This window comes from Saimiri boliviensis, chromosome 14, assembly GCF_048565385.1.
Source record: "Saimiri boliviensis isolate mSaiBol1 chromosome 14, mSaiBol1.pri, whole genome shotgun sequence".
NCBI lineage: Eukaryota > Metazoa > Chordata > Mammalia > Primates > Cebidae > Saimiri > Saimiri boliviensis.
Window position 1 is genome coordinate 37,703,104 of NC_133462.1, and position 20,844 is coordinate 37,723,947.

General features: G+C 44.2%; 1 protein-coding gene across 1 annotated transcript; it reads left to right on the forward strand.

Moving 5' to 3' along the window:
* The first annotated feature begins 10,251 nt into the window (after window positions 1-10,251).
* Window positions 10,252-11,226, forward strand: LOC101043494 (olfactory receptor 7G2). The gene has a single exon (XM_010349603.3). It carries the CDS (start codon window positions 10,252-10,254, stop codon window positions 11,224-11,226), a length of 975 nt encoding a protein of 324 aa, XP_010347905.3.
* The last annotated feature ends 9,618 nt before the right edge of the window (window positions 11,227-20,844 follow it).

The window sequence follows — 20,844 nt, forward strand, 5'->3', positions numbered from 1 at the left end:
TGTCTCTGCTGCTTTGGGCCAACACTACTGTAATATGTCAGGGAGAAAGAAGTAACGAGAAGTCTAGAAAGCCTGATCAATGTCTTTGTTTGTTTGTTTGTTTTCAGAGATGGAGTTTAGCTCTTGTTTTCCAGCCTGGAGTACAATGGCACAATCTTAGCTCACTGTAACCTCCGCTTCCTGGGTTCACATGATTTTCCTGCTTCAGCCTCTTGAGTAGCTGGGATTACAGCGCCCAGAACCATACCCAGCTACTTTTTTTTTTTTTTTTGAGATGGAGTTTCTCTCCTGTTGCCCAGGCTGGAGTACAATGGTGCGATCTTGGTTCACCACAACCTCCGCCTCCCAGGTTCATGCGATTCTCCTGCCTCTGCCTCAAGACTAGCTGGGGTTACAGGTGCCCACCACCATGCCTGGCTAATATTTTGTATTTTTAGTAGAGATGGGGTTTCTCCATGTTGGTCAGGCTGGTCTCAAACTCCCAACCTCAAGTGATCCACCCAGTTCGGTCTCCCAATGTACAGGGATTACAGGCATAAGCCACTGCGCCCACCTAATTTTTCTATTTTTAGTAGAGACGGAGTTTCACCATGTTGGCCAGCCTGGTCTCAAACTCCTGGCCTCAGGTGATCTGCCTGTATTGGCCTCCCGAAGTGCTCGGATTACAGGTGTGAGCCACTGTGCCCAGACTGACCAATATCTTCGAATACCTGAGACCAGAGATCAAACGGTTCAGGGTGATCATTTTGGAATCAGACCATCTGGACTTGAATTCTTTTTGGATTGATTGACTAATTAATTTTTGAGACAGTCTCTCTCTCTGTCACCCAGGCTCAGGTGCAGTGGTATGATCACAGCTCACTGTAGCCTCGAACTCCTGGGCTCAAGCGATCCTCTCGACTCAGCCTGCCAAGTAGCTGGGATTACAGGTGCATGCCACCACATCTGGCTATTTTTTATTTTTGTATCGATGCATAAAAGATGGACATTGTTTCAGGATACATGTGATAATGTAATACATTCATATAATGTGCAAGGATCAAATTGGTGTCTACTAAAAATACAAAAATTAGCTGGGCGAGGTAGCATGCACCTGTAATTCCAGCTACTTGGGAGGCTGAGGCAGGAGCATCACTTGAACCTAGGAGGCAGAGGTTGCAGTGAGCTGAGATCTCACCACTGCACTCCAATCTGGTGATGGAGCAAGACTGCATCTCAAAAAAATAATAATAAAAAATCTCATCCCTCACTTATCTCCCCAGAGGTTCAGAGTCACTAGTTCCTGGGTGACAGTATATACAAAGGCCTCAGGTGATTCATCTCTGCAGGTGTTCTATAGGCATCAGTAGAAGAAGTTCTGCACTAGAGGGCACCTTGGATATCAGACAGGGAGCTGTATCCTAGATGTGGTGCTAAAAATAACCTCTATCAACCTCCAGTAATGACCATGACAGAAGGCTCTCCAGTCAATCCTTTCTTTACCTTTGAGACCTTTGCTATTTTTGTTTTTGTTGTTATTGCTTTTACTTACATATTTTCTGAAGCTTTTTTTTTTTTTTTTTTTTTTAAGAGATGGGTTCTGTTTGTGTTGCCCAGGCTGGAGTGCAGTAGCACAATCATAGCTCACTGCAGCCTCGAGTTCCCGCGCTTGAGCAATCCTCCTGCCTTAGACTTCTGAATAACCGGAAATACAGGTTTACACCACCACTCCTGGCTGAGACCCCGGCCGGCTGTTTTAACCCCAGACCTCCAGAGAGGATTCAGACTGATGGCTCCCCTCTTTTTAGCTTCTGTAGAGAGTGATAGCTTTAATCTTGTCAACCTGACTTTCACTTGTCTTACTCTACACTCAGCATCTCCTTCTCAAAGGAAATTACTTCTGCATGGACTAACCTTCCTACAAAGGTGAACATAAACATTTGCATAGGAATCCTAGACTGCAGCTAGTGCTTGAAGATATTAATGATAAAATCTATTTTAATAAATCATGATTCTCTGCAGAAGAGTAAGAAACACAGCAAAATGACTAAAAAGGTGAAAACTCAGATGCATTCCTACAAAAACATCAATATTGCTGTTTCTTCTTTTTTTAAATTCTTAAACATGGTAATAATGTTTTGTTTAATGACTTTCCCAAAATATATTTTTGCAAAGACTGTATTTCTTATTGTATGTGATCGCTGAAATCTGTGTTCCTTAGTGTTCACTTAGTGCTTTGGCAAAGATTTTATTGAATGTTAGAAGCTAATACAAACACACAAATAGCACATCTCTCGGTCTAGCTAAACACAGAAAAATTTTTACAGAAAGTTTTTATTCCTTTGGCAAATTCATCTTATATGAAATTCACTAATAGACAAATGTGGTACAAACAAAAATAAAGGTGAGTTTAAGTGATTTTTTAATACATTAAATACACTTTGGGAGGCTGAGGCAGGCAGATTACCAGGTCAGGAGTTCAAGAGCAGCCTGACTGATATTGTGAAACCTTGTCTCTACTAGAAATACAAAAAGTAGCTGGGTGTGGTGGCACACACCTGTGATCCCAGCTATTCAGGAGGCCGAGGCAGGAAAATCCCTTGAATCCAGGAGGTGGAGGTTGCAGTGAGCCGTGATCATGCCACTGCACTCCAACTTGGTTGACAGAGCTAGACTCTGTCTCAAAAAAAAAAAAAAAAAAAAAAAGGAAAGAAAGAAAAAGAAAGAAAGAAAGAAAGCAAAAAGAAATTTTGTTAAACTTTCCAAAACTTTGCCTACATAAACCATCCCAAGCTTTTGCACTTTGAAACACTCACTTCCCTTCTTTGGAAGCTGTGCTTCCCTGGTGACTTCCTCTAAGACATTATGCTTGAATAAACTCTCTTTAGACTAGATTCTGACTGGGCATGGTGACTCTTGTAATCCCAGCACTTTGAGAGCCCAAGGTGGGAAAATCACTTGAGCCCAGGAGTTCGAAGTCAGCCTGGCTGACACAGAGAGACCCTATCACTATGAAAAAATAAAAATAGGCTGGATACGGTGGCTCACACCTGTAATCCCAGCACTTTGGGAGGCTTGGGGAGTTTGATATCAGCCTAACGAACATGGAGAAACCCGGTGTTGGAAATAGATGTTTGGTGCTGCAAAGAAAAATCAGCACTGAGACAAAGGATCTTTCAGCAACACAATTTTTACTTCCTGGACTGCAGGAAGGGTACTCTTGCTAGCCATCTTGCCACAAGAGTACAAGGAATAAAGGAAAACACACATATTTATCCCTTATGCCTTTGGGGTCGTCCTTACTGCTGTGTCTGATCTCCTTTGGCTGGAGCCAGACCTCACAATCTAAACTAAAACCCGATTGGCTAACAACTTAAAACTTTTCTAAACAGGTAAAAGCAACAGAGAGCTGGGGCATGCCTGTGAGCACGTCCAGCACAGAAGTTTTGGTTAAAGTACAAGGACATAGAGCGTACTATGTGCCTGTAAGCATGGCATGTCTAACAGCTACATAGGCTAGGGCTTCACAAAGTTATTAGCACACTTATTCTTTAACAAAAAGGAAAACTTCAAAAAGGAACTTTTATACCTCTCACACCCTATCGCTACTAAAACTACAAAATTAGCTGGATATGGCAGTGCATGCCTGTAATCCCAGCTACTTGGGAGGCTGAGGCAGGAGAATTCCTTGAAGCCGGGAGGTGGAGGTTGTGGTGAGCTGAGGTCATGCCATTGCACTCCAGCCTGGGCAATAGGAGTGAAACTCTGTCTCTAAATAAATAAATTAAATTAAAAAAATAAAAATAAAAAAATTAGCCAGTCATGTTGGTGCACATCTGTATTCCCAGCTACACGGGAGGCTAAAGTGGGAGGATCTCTTGGGCTTGAGAAGTCGAGGCTGCAGTGAACTATGATTGCACCACTGCACTCTAGCCTGGGCAATGGAGCCAGATCCTGTCTCTAAAAATAATAAAACAAACTAGATTCTGACCCCTTTGATTATTTTATGTTGACAAATCAGTTGAGGGAACACAGATTATTATTATTGACATAATGAACACAACATCTTGAAATTTCTGGTTGAATACTGCATCTTGCCAGATACTACCTGTGTGATCAGAGACTGAAGGACCTTAATAGCCAGGGCACCAAGCAAGGAAAATTGGGGCAGCTTACACTTAAGACCCAGACTTGCAGTTTGCTTACAGGTAAGGGTTTTTAAAGGTGGGAGGCATCCTTGGTTCAAGCAATCCTCCCACCTCAGCCTCCCAAAGTGCTGGGATTACAGGCATGAGCCACCTGGCCCGACATCAAACCCAATCTCTACTAAAAATACAAAAATTAGCCAGTTGTGGTGGCACACGCCTGTAATCCCAGCTACTCCAGAGGCTGAGGCACAAGAATCACTTGAACCCAGCAGGCAGAGGTTGCAGTGAGCCGAGATCATGCCACTGTATTCCAGCCTGGGCAATAGAGTGAGAGTCTGCCTAAAAAAAAGAAAGAAAGAAAGAAAGAAAAGCAAAGAAAAGAAAAGCCCCATGTTGGTTATACCTGGCTTCTGGCACAGCTTCTGACATTCACCTGTGCAGGCTTCTAGCTTGCTTATCTATGCTTGCACCTTGATTTTTCAGGCTACTTTTTCTTTGAAAATAAATGATTTGGGGGCTGCTTTTTATTAAAAGAAAAACCTTACCCAGGACTTCTGTACCCTCACTAACTGCCTAAATAATTTGTTTTTAATTCCCATGTTATCATTAGGTTACTTTGTAACTACTTGTGACAACAACAATTTTTTATTTTTTTTTGAGATGGAGTCTTGCTCTCACCCAGGCTGGAGTGCAATGGCCTGATCTCAGCTCACTGCAACCTCCACCTCCCAGATTCAAGTGATTCTCCTGCCTCAGCCTCCTGAGTACCTGGGATTACAGCCACCTACCACCACGTCTGGCTAATTTTTAATTTTTTAAAAATTTTTAGTAAAGACCGGGTTTCACCATGTTGGCCAGGCTGGTCTCGAACTCCTGACCTTGTGATCCACCCACTTCAGCCTCCCAAAGTGCTGGGTTTACAGGCGTGAGCCACCACGACCAGCCAACAACAAGCAGTTTTATTAGATGAATACATAGTTCAAAGGACGGGGGAGGATTGTGGTTGCTGTCTCATTTTAATGTCTCTCTGGGCCTGACAATGAAGAGAAGTCGCATTCCTCAGATCAAAGTCCTTTTTACTAGATGAATGGTGTGTTGTGGGAGCAAGGTTCATGAAGTGGAGGTGAACAGAAACAATGGAGAGAAGCGGATGGTGTACACCTGGCCTCCAGGGACAGGGACTTGGTCATCCGGAATTCCTCACTTCTCTCATCTTGGTCTTTAAGGATGTGCACTCCTGGGATCAGAACGAAGGTAAAATAGCCAGGGTAATGAGGAGCGGTGGAGATTGAGGTCCCAGGGATGTAAGATACTTCAGCAAGTCAGCCTGTAACCATCTCACTGAACATCTCTCACCCAGCTAGGTAGCTGCATCGCAGTCTCCTTGTAGGGATGATCCTTTTGGACTAGGACTCTAGTCTGTCTGCACTTCCTGAGCATAGATCATTCTCTGCATTATCCACTTAAGAGGTTGAGTACCATTCTCGTGGAAGCCAATCAGATAACTTTAATGCCCTTGAGTTAATTAAGACTTTGGAAATGAGGGCAGGTGGTTTTGTTTTTTTGGAGACAAATTCTCACTCTGTTGCCTCATAGGAGTATGGTGACTCGATCATAGCTCACTGCAGTCTCGAATTCCTGGGATCAAGCAATCCTCCGGCCTCAGCCTCCTGAATAGTCGGGACTACAGGTACATGCCATTTCCAAATTTTTATTTATTAATTTATTTATTTAAGATGGAGTTTCACTCTTGTTGCCCAGGCTGGAGTGCAATGGCATGCTCTCGACTCATTGAAACCTCCGTCTCCTGGGTTCAAGCAATTCTCCTGCCTCAGCCCCCCAGGTAGCTGGGATTATAGGCATGTGCCACTACATCTGGCTCGGTTTGTATTTTTAGTAGAGACAGGGCTTCTTCATGTTGGTCAGGCTGGTCTCAAACTCCCAACCTCAGGTGAGCTGCCCGCCTTGGCCTCCCAAAGTGCTGGGATTATAGACATGAGCCACCATGCCCGGCCATTTCAAAAATTTTTGGTAGACATGGGTTGTCACTATGTTGCCCAGGCTGGTCTTATACTCCAGGCCTCTGTACTCCCACCTCAGCCTCCCAAAGGACTGGGATTACAGATGTGAGCCACAGTGCCTGGATATATAAAGCTTTTAAAATGCAACGCAATGCAGTTATTATTATTTGGAAGAGTAATACCAAATGCAATGAAAGGTATGGGAGAATAATATAGATAAAGTATGTGTACTGGTTCCCCTTGGGAAGGAAAAAAATCAAGATTGTGCATGTACATGAAGTAAGGGTTTTCAAATACACCCTTTTTTTTTTTTTTCTTTTTGAGATGGAGTCTCACTTTGTTGCCCAGCTTGGAGTGCAGTGGTGCAATCTCAGCTCACTGCAACCTCCACCTCTGCCTCCTGGGTTCAAGCTATTCTCCTATCTCAGCCTCCTGAGTATCTGTGATTACAGCCACACACCACCCCACCTGGCTAAAATTTTTTTTTTTTTTTTTTTGTATTTTTAGGAGAGATGGGGTTTCGCGATATTGGTCAGGCTGGTTTTGAACACCTGACGTCAGGTGATCCACCTGCCTCAGCCTCCCAAAGTGCTCAGATTATAGGTGTGAGTCACCATGCCCAGGCTTAAATACACACTTTATTGCAATACAAATATTTGTTACTTATTGCAATAAAAAGACCTAAAGCAAGGATGGTGAATTATGTGAATTTTATATTGTTGGCTGATGGGTAGCCAGCTCTTCATTAGTCTCTGTACTTTCTCAGTAATCCCCACATGAATAATCTATAATAAAAATGAACATACCTGTGCAGATTCAAAAATACTGAGAATTTTCTCATACTGTACACTGTTTATCATACAAAAATTTTCTTGCTTTCTTCCTCCCTTTATCTCTTTTTCCCTTTCTTTTTCTCTTTCTCTTTCCTTTTTTTTTGTGAATAGTATATCAGTTGTTAAAAAAACACGCTAAGGCCGGGCGCGGTGGCTCACGCCTGTAATCCCAGCACTTTGGGAGGCCGAGGTGGGTGGATCATGAGGTCAAGAGATCGAGACCATCCCGGTCAACGTGGTGAAACCCTGTCTCTACTAAAAATACAAAAATTAGCTGGGCATGGTGGCACGTGCCTGTAATCCCAGCTACTCGGGAGGCTGAGGCAGGAGAATTGCCTGAACCCAGGAGGCGGAGGTTGCGGTGAGCCGAGATCGCGCCATTGCACTCCAGCCTGGGTAACAAGAGCGAAACTCCATCTCAAAAAAAAAGCAAACAAACAACAACAACAAAAAAACACGCTACATTTTTTTTTTTTTTTGAAATGGAATCTCACTCTGTCACACAGCCTGGAGTGCATTGATACGATCTTGGCTCGCTGCAATCTTTTCCTGGGTTCAAGAGATTCTCCTGACTCAGCCTTCTCAGTAGCTGGGATTATAGGTGCGTGCCACCATGCCCAGCTAATTTTTGAATTTTTAGTAGAGACGGGGTTTCACCATGTTTGTCAGGCTGGTCTCTAACTCCTGACCTCAAGTAATCCACCTGTCTTTGCCTCCCAAAGGGCTGGGATTACAGGCTCTGTAGTCACTTCCGGAAAAGGATGAAGAGGACTAAGATGGCAGTCACAGTAAAAGGGACAGACCGATATCACGTGCTAATTCTAACAAGGCCGATGCATTTAATGTGTTACTTAAATAATTAAAATTAATATATTTAAAATATAGTTTGGTTTTGAACACATCACTTTGAATAATTGTCTCAGAGGAAAAAAAAAAAAAAAAGAAAGAATTACTAGTTCTGGCCAGGTGCGGTGGTTCATGCCTGTTATCTCAGGATTTTGAGAGGCTGAGTCAGGATAAGTCAGGAAGACCACTCAAGGCCAGGAGTTCAAGGTCAGCTTAGGCAACATAGCAAGACCCCATCTCAACAACAACAGCAAAAAATGTTAAAAATTAACCAGGCATGGTAGTGCATGCCTGTAGTTCCAGCTAATTGGGAAGCTGAGGTGGGAAGACAGCTTGAGCCTAGAAGTTCACGTTTGCAGTGAACTGTGATCACACCACTGCACTCCAGCCTGAGTGACAGAATGAGACCTTGACTCTAATAAACAGTCAGAAGATCTGAGGCTGGTCACGGTGGCTCAAGCCTGTGATCAATCTCAGCACTTTGGCAGGCCAACATGAGTGGATCACTTGAGGCCAGGAGTTGAGACCAGCTTAATCAACATGTTGAAATCCCGTCTCTACTAAAAATACAAAAATTAGCCAGGTGTGGTGGTGGGCACACACCTCTAATCTTAGCTACTTAGGAGACTGAGACATGAGGATGGCTTGAACCTGGGAGGTGGAGGTTTCAGTGAGGTGAGATCACGCTTCTGCACTCCAGCCCGGGTGACAGCAAGACTCTGTCTTAACAGAAAAAAAGATCTGAGCTGATACCCAGTCTTTGCCAACCACTAACTGCGTATTTCAGTATTTCATATCTATGATGTAACCTCACCTTACCAAAGTGTCCTTATGGGTAAAAGGGAGTGATAGTATCAAACGATGCATCTGCCCTTTGACAAGCTCTTCAGATGATTCTAAGGCACGTCAAAGTTTGGGAACCATTGCTCTAGAAGACAGATTGCAGGACTTCATTCTCATCTTTTGGTTTATTTGAAGGCATGGAATAATTCTGATTGAAAAGTTACATCCAGCCTGGCCAACATGGTGAAACCCCATCTCTACTAAAAAATACAAATATCAGCTGGGCGTGGCAGCTCACACCTGTAATCCCAGCACTTTGGGAGGCCGAGGCGGGCAAATCATGAGGTCAGGAGTTCAAGACCAGCCTGGCCAACATGGAGAAACCCTGTCTCTACTAAAAATACAAAAAATTAGCTGGGCATAGCAGTAGGTGCCTGTAATCCCAACTACTTGGGAGGCTGAGGCAGGAGAATTGCTTGAACCCACGAGATGGAGGTTGCAGTGAGCAGAGATGGCTCCACTGCACTCCCACCCAGGTGACAGAGTGAAACTTCATCTAAACACACACACACACACACACACACACACACACACCCCACCACCACCACCACCACCACAACAACAAAAGCATAGTACCTCATAGGTAGTTTTCATATCTCCACCCTCAAGTAGGTGCCAGTGTCTGTTGTTCACTCCCTTGTGTCTATGTGAAATCAGTATTTAGCTCCCACACATAAGTGAGAAAATGAAGCATTTGGTTTTTCTGTTCCTGCCTTAGTTTACTTAGGATAATGGCCTCCGGCTCCATCCATGTTTCTGCAAAGGACATGATCTCATTTTTTATGGCTGTCTAGTATTCCAAGGCATGGTGTATATGTACGACTTTTTTTTTTTTTTTTTTTTTTTGAGACAAGAGTTTCACTCTTGTCACCCAGGGTGGAATGCAGTGGTACAGTCTTGGCTCACTGCAACCTCTGCCTCTTGGGTTCAAGTGATTCTCCTGCCTCAACCTCCCAAGTAGCTGGGATTACAGGTGTGTACCACCATGCCTGGCTAATTTTTATATTTTTGTTTTGTTTTTTGAGATGGAATCTGGCTCTGTCACCCAGGCTGGAGTGCAGTGGTGTGATTTCGGCTCACTGCAACCTCCACCTCCTGGGTTCAAGCGATTCTCCTGCCTTAGCCTCCCGAGTAGCTGGGATTATAGGTGTACACCACCAAGCCTGGCTAATTTTTGTATTTTTAGTAGAGACAGCGTTTTGCCATGTTGGCCAGGCTGGTCTTGAATCCCTGACCTCCACCTGAGGCAGGTGGATCACAAGGTCAGGAGTTCAAGATCAGCCAACATAGTGAAATCCATCCCTACTAAAAATACAAAAATTAGCAAGGCATGGTGCTGCACACCTGCAATCCAAGCTACTCAGGAGACTGAGGCAGGAGAATCACTTGAATCCAGGAAGCGGAGGTTGCAATCAGCTGAGATGGTGGCACTGCACTCCACCCTGGCAACGGAGCAAGACCCTATCTCAGAGAAAAAAATAAAAAAAGATTTTGCATTTCTGTCATGTTCCCCAGTGATGCCACTGAAACTGCTGCTTCTCACATTTTATTATCTTGTCCATCAGATTCATCATCAACAGCATGGAAGCTAGAAACCAAACATCTGTTTCAGAATTCCTTCTCCTGGGACTAACAGAGGATCCAGAACTGCAGCCCGTCCTCTTCAGCCTGTTCCTGTCCAGGTACCTAGTCACCATCCTGGGGAACCTGCTCATCCTCCTGGCTGTCATCTCTGACTCCCACCTCCACACCCCCATGTACTTCTTCCTTTCCAATCTCTCCTTTTCTGACATTTGTTTAAGCACAACCACCATCCCAAAGATGCTGGTGAACATCCAAGCTCAGAATCAGAGTATCACTTACACAGGCTGCCTCACCCAGATCTGCTTTGTCCTGCTTTTTGCTGGCTTGGAAAACTGTCTTCTTGCAGCAATGGCCTACGACCGCTATGTGGCCATTTGTCACCCCCTTAGATACATGGTCATCATGAACCCCTGCCTCTGCAGCCTGCTGATTCTTCTTTCTCCGTTGACTAGCGTTGTGAATGCCCTTCTTCTCAGCCTGATGGTGTTGAGGCTGTCCTTCTGCACAGATCTGGAAATCCCGCTCTTCTTCTGTGAACTGGCTCAGGTCATCCAGCTTGCTTGTTCTGACACCCTCATCAATAACATCCTGATATATTTTGCAGCTTGCATATTTGGTGGTGTTCCTCTGTCTGGAATCATATTCTCTTATGCTCAGATTGCCTCCTCTATTTTGAGAATGCCATCAGCACGCAGAAAGTATAAAGCCTTTTTCACCTGTGGGTCTCACCTCTCCATGGTGCTCTTGTTCTATAGGACAGGTTTGGGGGTGTACATTAGTTCTGCAGTTACTGACTCACCTAGGAAGACTGCAGTGGCTTCAATGATGTATTCTGTGGGTCCTCAAATGGTGAACCCCTTTATCTATAGTCTGAGGAATAAGGACATGAAGGGAATCTTGAGGAAGTTCATGGGGAGGATGCCTTCTCTTCTGTGGTGTGCCATTTGCCTTGGATTCAGGTTTCTAGAGTAAGTCAAAGTGACAGGATTCCTGGTGAGCTAGAATGCCGGACTCTTTCTTTCTTTCTTTCTTTCTTTCTTTCTTTCTTTCTTTCTTTCTTTCTTTCTTTCTTTCTTTCTTTCTTCCTTCCTTCCTTCCTTCCTTCCTTCCTTCCTTCCTTCCTTCCTTCCTTCCTTCCTTTTCTTTCTTTTCTTTTCTTTTTTCTTTTAACAGAGTCTCACTCTGTCACCCAGGCTGGAGTGCTATGGCATGGTCTTGGCTCACTGCAACCTCAACCTCCTAGGTTCTAGTGATTCTCCTGCCTCAGCCTCCTGAGTAGCTGGGACTACAGGCATGTGCCACTACACCCAGCTAATTTTTGTATTCTTAGTAGAGATGGGGTTTCACTATGTTGGCCAGGCTGTTCTCCAACTCCTGGCTTCAAGTGATCTGCCCGCCTTGGCCTTTCAAACTGCTGGGATTACAAGTGTGAGCCACTGCATCCAACCATCTGACTCTTTCTTTTCTTTTCTTTCTATTAATTAATTAATTAATTATTTTTTTTTAGCTCACTCTCTTCTCTTCTTTCTTGACTGAGTCTTGCTCTATTAGCCAGGCTGGAGTGCAATGGCGCAAACTTGGAGCACCGCAGCCTCCGCCTCCTAGGTTCAATCCATTCTCCTGCTTCAGCCTCCTAGGTACCTGGCATTACAGGCGCCTGCCACCATGCCTGGCTAATTTTTGTATCATTAATAGGGATGGAATTTTTTTCACAGACAGAGTCTTGCTTTATCGCCTAGGCTGGAATGCAATGGCGTGATCATAGCTCCCTACAGACTTAGACTCCAGGACTCCAGGGCTCAAACTCCAGGTGCCCTCCTACCTCAGCCTCCTAGGAAGCTAGGACTCCAGGCATGCACCACCATGCCCAGTGTGGTGTGTGGTGTAGAGATGGGGTCTGGCTATGTTGGTCAGGCTAGACTCAAAACCTAGGCTCAAGTGATCCTCCTGCCATGGTCTCCCAAAGATCTGGGATTAGAGGTGTAAGTCACTGTGCCCTGCCAAGAAAAGGGTTTAAGTGAGCCTGTTGTTGTATCTGGAGACAATCTTCCACCTTTTTGCATATTTAGGGTCATATCAATTGTACCCCAGTGTACACCTATGGTGGGTAAAGGGGGCTAAGTTTTCCTATTCAAGTTAGTAATTAGTGGGACGAGTCACTGGTAAACTATATTCTCCCTATACAACATTAGCATCTATTATACTCAGTTTTATCATTAAAAAATGAGATTTATGAAAAATATTTAGACATCATAAAAATTAGATTATCTTAGAGGTTTGAGATGATTGTGAGATATTTGAACTTCATAAATGAGGACCCCTTAGGTTCCATCAAGGATCTAGAACTAGAAATACCATTTGACCCAGCAATCCCATTACTGGGTATGTACCTAAAGGAGTATAAATCATTCAGTGATAAAGACACATGCACACATATGTTTACTGCAGCACTGTTCGCAATAGCAAAGACTTGGAACCAACCCAAATGCCCATCAATGATAGACTGGATAAAGAAAATGTGACACATATACACCATGGAATACTATGCAGCCATAAAAAAGGATGAGTTCACGTCCTTTGCTGGGACATAGATGAAGATGGAAACCATCATTCTCACTAAACTAATACAAGAACGGAAAACCAAACACCACATGTTCTCACTCATAAGTGGGAGCTGAACAATGAGAACACATGGACAGAGGGAGGGGAACATCACACATGGGCCTGTCGGCGGGTAGAGGGTTAGGGGAGAGCTAGCATTAGGAGAAACACCTAATGTAGATGATGGGGTGATGGATGCAGCAAACCGCCATGGCAAGTGAATAACTATGTAACAAACCTCCATGTTCTGCACATGTACCCCAGAACTTAAAGTACGTATAATAAAAAAATAAAATAGGAACCCTGGCCAGGCATGGTGGCTCACGCCTGTATTCCCAGCACTTTGGGGGACTGAGACACGTGGATCACTTGAGGTCAGGAGTTCGAGACCAGCCTGCCCAATGTGGTGAAACCCCCGTCTCTGCCAAAAATACAAAAATTAGCCAGTCGTGGTGGCTGGAGCCTGTAATCTCAGCTATTTGGGAGGCTGAAGCAGGAGAATTGCTTGAGCCCAGAAGGTGGAGGTTACAGTGAGCCAAGATCACACCACTGCACTCCAGCCTGGGAGACAGAGCAAGACTAAATAAATAAATACATACATACATAAATAATAAATAGAAACCCTAACTGTAATATGCTCAAATAGTGAAGACAGTTCTCTTTCATAACGAGAACCTCCAAGTTAGGAAATGTGCAGGAATAGGAGAGGGCATCATTCAGTCCTTTATGAGGTGCCCTCCTGCAGGGATGGTTTTCCTGAGTCACCAGGTAGCGTCAGTCAAGGCAGCAGCCACGTCTAGACCTGTTTCCCAGAGACAGAAAACTGAGAACCCTTTCCTGGATTCATTGATAATAGATACTTTCACGTAGTCAACCAGAACACATTTCTGTCATGAGTTGCCTGGTAGCCCTCAGAAGACTATATCCACCTTCTAATCCTCTCACTTGTGAATCTGAGCTTTCATTCATTCATTCATTCATTCACTTGTGAGACAGAGTCTCACCCTGTCACCCAGACTGCAGTGCAGTGGCGAAATCTTGGGTCACTGCAACCTCTGTCTCCTGGGTTCAAGCAATCCTCCTGCCTCCACCTCCCAAGTAGCTGAGATTACAGGTGCCTGCCACCATGGCCAGCTAATTTTTGTATTTAATAGAGGCAGGGTTTTGCCATGTTGGCCAGGCTGGTCTTGAACTCCTGGACTCAAGTGATCCTCCCACCTTGGCCTCCCAAAGTGCTGGGATTACAGGCATCAGCCACTGTGCCTGGCCCTGAATCTGAGCTTATATGACAAAAGGGTGAATGTTACTTATTTGGGAAAAAGGTCTTTGCAGAGAATTGCCCTGTTGAAGTTCAGTGATGAAAGCAGGCAGCCCTGTGTCTTGGCGACAGATCACTGGGTGAACATGGGAAGATGCTTGAAGTGTTTCTTAATTCTTTTTTGTTTTATATAGGACTCAGTCTCACTCTTGTCCCCCAGGCTGGAGTGCAATGGTGCGATCTCTGTTCACTGCAACCTCTGCCTCTGGGTTCAAGCGATTCTCCTGCCTCAGCTTCCCGACTAGCTGGGATTATAGACACCTGCCATCACGCCCAGCTAATTTTTGTATTTTTAGTAGTGATGAGGTTTTACCATGTTGGCCAGGCTGGTCTCAAACTCCTGACCTAAGGTGATCCACTCGCTTTGCCCTCCCAAAGTGCTGGGATTACAGGAGTGAGCCACCATGCCTGGCCTCTTAGTTCTTTAAGTGAGGAGAAACAATGGCATCCAATGATAATGGAAACTTCTGATAGGAGAAGCCCTAGGCATTGGAAAGACTGAGCTTAGAAGACAAGGAGAATTTGTTCCTGGAGGAGAGGGTGCAGAGAAAGTTAGGAAACATGCATCTTACCCCAAAGAAGACATAAAATGGTTCTTACTGCCATGTCCCAGCCCCCAGAGGAAACAGAACTGTTCAGGGAATAGAGATGAAATTAGACAGTTTGCATAACAAGGAGCTCGGGGAATTGACTTCTGATTGGCCCAGAAATTGTACATATTCCCTCAGTTCCTACAACTTATCCCCTTTTCTTCTTTGGGCCAGGAGGACATATTCCTAGTACTTCTATGTGGCATCTGCTGGTCCAAACATCTAACTTCATCGTCACATACCTGCTGGGAGGACACTGAGCCATTTAACTTGTGCCTGAGTGAGTGATGGTGACAAGAAGAGGAAAGATAGCGCAGTAAGTGAATTGAGAGAAAGAGAGAGAGAGAGAGAGAGAGAGAGACTGAACAAATGTTGATAAAATTAATGAAGGCCAAGTTCAATGATGTCAGATACACTGGAAGATACTTTTTTATTATTTGTAAGTTTGTTTATTTTATTTTTTTTTTATTTTTTTATTTTTTTTTTCTCTTTTTTTTTTTATTGCATTTTAGGTTTTGGGGTACATGTGATGAACATGCAAGATTGTTGCATAGGTACACACATGGCAGTGTGCTTTGCTGCCTTCCGTCCCCTCACCTGTATCTGTCATTTCTCCCCATGCTATCTCTTCCCACCTCCCCACCCCCCGCCCCTCAGGTGTTTATTTTATTTTTAAGAGGAGTGACTGGCATATTATTATTATTATTATTATTATCCTTTTGGGACAGAGTCTCACTCTGTCACCCAGGCAGTAGGGCAGTAGTATGATCTCAGCTTATTGCAACCTCTGCCTCTCAGGTTCAAGTGATTCTCGTGCCTCAGCCTCCTGAGTAGCTGGGACCACAGGCACCCCCCAACCATGCCGGGCTAATTTTTGTATTTTTAGTAGAGATGGGGTCACGCCATGTTGGTCAGACTGGTCTGGAACTCCTGACCTCAAATGATTTGCCTGCCTCAGACTCCCTAAATGCTGGGATTGCAGGTGTGAGCCACCACGCCTGACCCAAAATTTCTTAACTATAAATATAACTATCCTATGATTCAGGCCAGGCATGGTGGCTCATGCCTATAATTTCAGCACTTTGGGAGGCTGAGATGGGCAGATCACCTGAGGTCGGGAGTTCAAGACCAGCCTGACCAACATGGAGAAACCCCCTCTCTACTAAAAATGTAGAATTAGCTGGGTGTGGTGGCACATGCCTATAATCCCAGCTACTTGGGAGGCTGAGACAGGAGAATCACTTGAACCCAGGAAGAGGTGGTTGTAGTGAGCTGAGATCGCACCATTGCACTCCAGCCTGAGCAACAGAAGCTAACTTCTGTCTCAAAAAACAAAAAACAAAACAAAACAAATTCTGACTTTTAGCAGAATTATGATGCTATGAGATAGAGTGATTTCAGTGCCACCGAGGGGCACAAACCCCTAACTGGATGTCAGGATACAGAATAATAAACTACCTTTAACATGGAAATTCTGTAGAGGGGAAATTTGATGGAGGAGGGTAAAAATGTAAGAAACTCCAGGAAGAGACTGCAGAGAGGCATCACGGCTCGGTGGAAAAGCTGGGAGATTTGGACTCAGGCAGACACACATTCAGAACCAAACCACACCACTGAACACCTGTAGGAGCATGGACACACCCTGTCTCCTCTTATAGCCTCAGCCGCCTCATCTGTAAAATGGAGATGATAACCCCCGCCTCACAGTTTGTGATTAGGATGAAATGTCATTTAGGTAAAGTGTCTATCACAGTATTTACCAAATTTTAGAATTAAGTATTACAGCATGTGAAGAAGGAAGGTGGCAGGAAAGAGCAGGAAAGGATGGGTTTTGAGTGGGATCAGCATGTTACTCCAAAGAGCTGGAGTGAAATATATTTCCAGGCTGGGCGCGGTGGCTCAAGCCTGTAATCCCAGCACTTTGGGAGGCTGAGGCGGGTGGATCACAAGGTCAAGAGTTTGAGACCATCCTGGTCAACATGGTGAAACCCCGTGTCTACTAAAAATACAAAAAATTAGCTGGGCATGGTGGCGTATGCCTGTAATCCCAGCTACTCAGTAGGCTGAGGCAGGAGAATTGCCTGAACCCAGGAGGCGGAGGTTGCGGTGAGCCGAGATCGTGCCATTGCACTCCAGCCTGGGTAACAAGAGTGAAACTCCGCCTCAAAAAAAAAAAAAAAAAAAAAAAAAGAAATATATTTTTAGGAGGGTAGCACTAGCTAAGATAAGCAGAGATTTGCAAAAAGATTGGGATATTTTTTCATGTGAAGGTAAGCATTTGGGCTTTGTTTAGTGGATAATGGTGAGCTACTCAAGGCTATTTTGTAGACATCAGATTTTCAAAAAATCACTGCCTTACTCAACTGTTTTCTTAGTGGTTTTATAATCTTCAGTGGGGATGGTGGGGAGATTCTCTGTTAAGGCAATTTCCTCATAATCTGATAAATGCCTCTTGGAGTCTGTCTCTCTCACTAAAATGTGCATTCATGAATTCATGCATGCTTCATGAAATACAGAGATTAAATTAGCCGGGCGTGGTGGCGTGCACCTGTAATCGCAGCTACCCAGGAAACTGAGGCACAAGAATTGCTTGAACTCGGGAGTCAGAGGCTACAGTGAGCTGAGATCGTGCCGTTGCACTCCAGACAGACTGGGCAAGAAAAGTGAAACTCTGTCTCAAAAGAAAGAAAAGAAAAGAAAAGAAAAAGTCAGGAAATCATAGCTCCAGGACTTAAATCCTGGTCTATCTGAATCCAGTAATCTCTGCTTTCCATCATGCTACCTTTCTGCAGATTATCCGAGTGCAAACACTGAGAGTACAAGTGGAATCTTCACAGGTGTGTAGGTGTGAACCTGGGGTTTAAGTCTGAGAATGAGCTTTGAAAATTAGGAGATCTCTGTGAAAAGGGCTTTTAAAAGCAGCTGTTATCTTAGACTTTACAGCATCTCCCCCACCCCCTAAAATGCTATGCAAAATTAAGCTAAAGCATATGTTTTCGGTGGGGGGGAGATTCTGTAGCTTTTAGCAGATTCTCCCAAGGGTCATGAGATGACAGTGGCATTTTGAAAAAGAGAGCTGGCCCAGTGCGGTGATCACACCTGTAATCCCAAGCCAAGATCGCGCCATTGCACCCCAGCCTGGGCAACAACAGTGAAACTCTGTCTCAAAAAAAAAAAAAAAAAAAAAAAAAAAAAAAGAGAACATGCAGTATTTGACTTTCTGTTTCTGAGTTATTTCACTTAGGAGAATGGCCTGCAGTTTCATCCACATTGCTGCAACAGACATGATTTCATTCTTTTTTATGGCTCTCTGTATGTGTGAACTCCCTCGTGTGAATACACACCAAGATGTTCAAGGCTGAAGTGAGCTATAATCCCAGCACTTTGGGAGGCCGAGGCAGGTGGGTCACCTGAGGGTGGGAGTTCAAGACCAGCCTGAGCAACATGGCAAAACCCCATCTCTACTAAAAATACAAAATTAGTCGGGTGTGGTGGCGCATACCTGTAATTCCAGCTACTCCGGAGGTAGAGGCAGGAGAATTGCTTGAACCTGGAAGGCAGATGTTGCAGTGAGCCAAGATCGTGCCATTACACACTTCAGCCTGAGCAACAGAGTGAAACTCTGTCTAAAAAGAGAGAGAGAGAGAGAGAGAGAGAGAGAGAGAGAGAGCGCTGAAGCTAAGAACTTGGAAAACATTCAAGTTTAGGAGGTGTGAGATCTCAAGAAGGGGCTGGGCACAGCAATCCCAGCACTCTTAGAGACTGAGACAAGAGGTTTCCCTGAGCCCTGGAGTTCAAGACTAGCCTAGGCAACACAGTGAGATCCTGTTTCAAAAACAAACAACAATAAACAAATAAACAAACAGAGATCCCAAGAAGAGCATAGACAGAGAGATACTGGCAACAGACTCTAACCAGGACAGTCATTACAAGGACGGTCAAGAACAGGGTCCAGCTGTATTCCATTAACTAAGTCATTCCCATGTTGCCAAATTCAATCCTCTGGGAATCAAACTTTAACCCTAAGCTTAGGTCCTGTGGTACGTCTCTCTTAATTTATTAAGCCCTATCTGGATTCATCCATCCTTGAAATCATAAAACACCTATTAGTCCCATTAGCTTCTCTACATTCTAAATGCAAATTTCATATTTATATCTTATTTTTTCTTTTGAGACAGTATCTCATTCTGTCACCCAGGCTGGAATACAGTGGTGTGAATATGGCTCACTGCAACTTCACACTCCCAGGCTTAAGCAGTCCTCCCTCCTCAGCCTCCCACATAGCTAGAACTATAGGTGTGCGCCACCACACCTGACTAATTTTTTTTTTTTTTTTTTGTAGAGACGAGATCTCATCATATTGCCCAGGGTGGTCGTGAACTCCTGGGCTCAAGCAACTCTCCTGCCTCAGACACAAGGTCTCACTATGTTACCCAAGCTGGTCATGAACCTCTGGGCTCAAGTGATTCTCCTGCCTCAGACTTTCCAAGTGCTGGGATTACAAAAGTGAGCCAGCATACTCAGCCTTCATATTTATGTCTTAATGATCTTCCTACAATTCATTCATTCATTCATTCATTCATTCATTCATTCAGTGGGCTTAACTCTCTCCTAGATGGCAGGCCCAGTGATAGATGCAGGGGATACAGTAGCAAGAAAACCCTGCTCTTCACTGGGTGCAGTAGCTCGCACCTGTAATCCCAGGTACTTTGGAGGTCAAGAGGAGAGGATTGCTTGAGCCCAGGAATTCAAGCCCAGTCTGGACAACATAGCGAGACCTCTGTCTATAAAGAAAAAAGAAAAGCCGGCCAGGTGCGGTGGCTCACACCTGTAATCCCAGCCCTTTGGGAGGCTGAGACGGGTGGATTACCTGAGGTGAGGAGTTTGAGACCAGCCTGGTCAACGTAGTTAAACTCTGTCTCTACTAAAAATAAAAATAAAAAATTTTTAAAAGTCAGAAACTTAGAAAACATCCGAAGAAAACAAACATTCCAAGAAAACATTCCAAGAAAAAAGAAAAAAAAATGAAAGAAAATATGCTCTTACAATATTTACAGTTTACTTGGGGGAGATTTCCAATAGCAAGATAATTTTGTATAGCAGTAAATGTTATGAAAATAACAAAAGAAGATTATTCCTAGCTGCATAACTTCATCAAGCTACTTAATCACTGTGTGCTTCTGTTTTCTTTTCTGAAAGTCAGGATAATATTTATACTTAGGACAGTGCCTGGCACAGAGTCAACATGTTGGGTGTTTGTGTTACTCTCTAAGTGTGAGATGGTGGTGGTTAGAAAAAAACCTCTCTGAAAATGCAGCTTTCTTTTTCTTTTTTTTTTTTTTGAGACAGATTCTCTCTCTGTTACCCAGGCTGGAGTGCAGTGGCATAACCATAGCTCACCAAAGTCTCAAACTCCTAGACTCAAGCAATCCTCCCACCTCAGCCTCCCGAGTGGCTGAAACCACAGGTATGCACCACCATACCTGGCTAATTTTTAATATCTGTTGTAGAGACAGAGTCTATGTTGTCCAGGCTGATCTCAAGCGATCCTCACACCTTGGCCTCCCCAGAAGGTGGCTTTTCCAGAGGGAAAGTAAATTCCCAGAAAACAAAACAGCAGGTGCAAGGGCCCTGAGAGAAACGTGTGTGAGCACCAGAGAGATCACTGTGCTGGGAACAGGGTGAGTAGCATGGATGAGGTTGAAGATGGGTCAGGGGCCAGTTCACATAGGATTTCGTGAACCCATGTGATGGGCTGTTGAGCTTTTATTTGCTTATCTTAGAGAAAGGATCTCACTGTGTTGCCCAGGCTGGAGTGCAGTGGTATGATCATAGTTCACTTCAGCCTTGAACCCCTCAGTGTGTGTTCACACAGAGGAGTTCACACACACACAGAGCCATAAAAAAGAATGAAATAATGTCTTTTGAAGCAATGTGGATGGGACTGCAGGCCATTCTCCTAAGTGAAATAACTCAGAAACACAAAGTCGAATATCACATGTTCTCATTTTTTTCTTCTTTCCTTTCTTTCTTTCTCTTTTTCTTCCTTCCTTCCTTCATTCCCTTTCTTTCTTTCTTCTT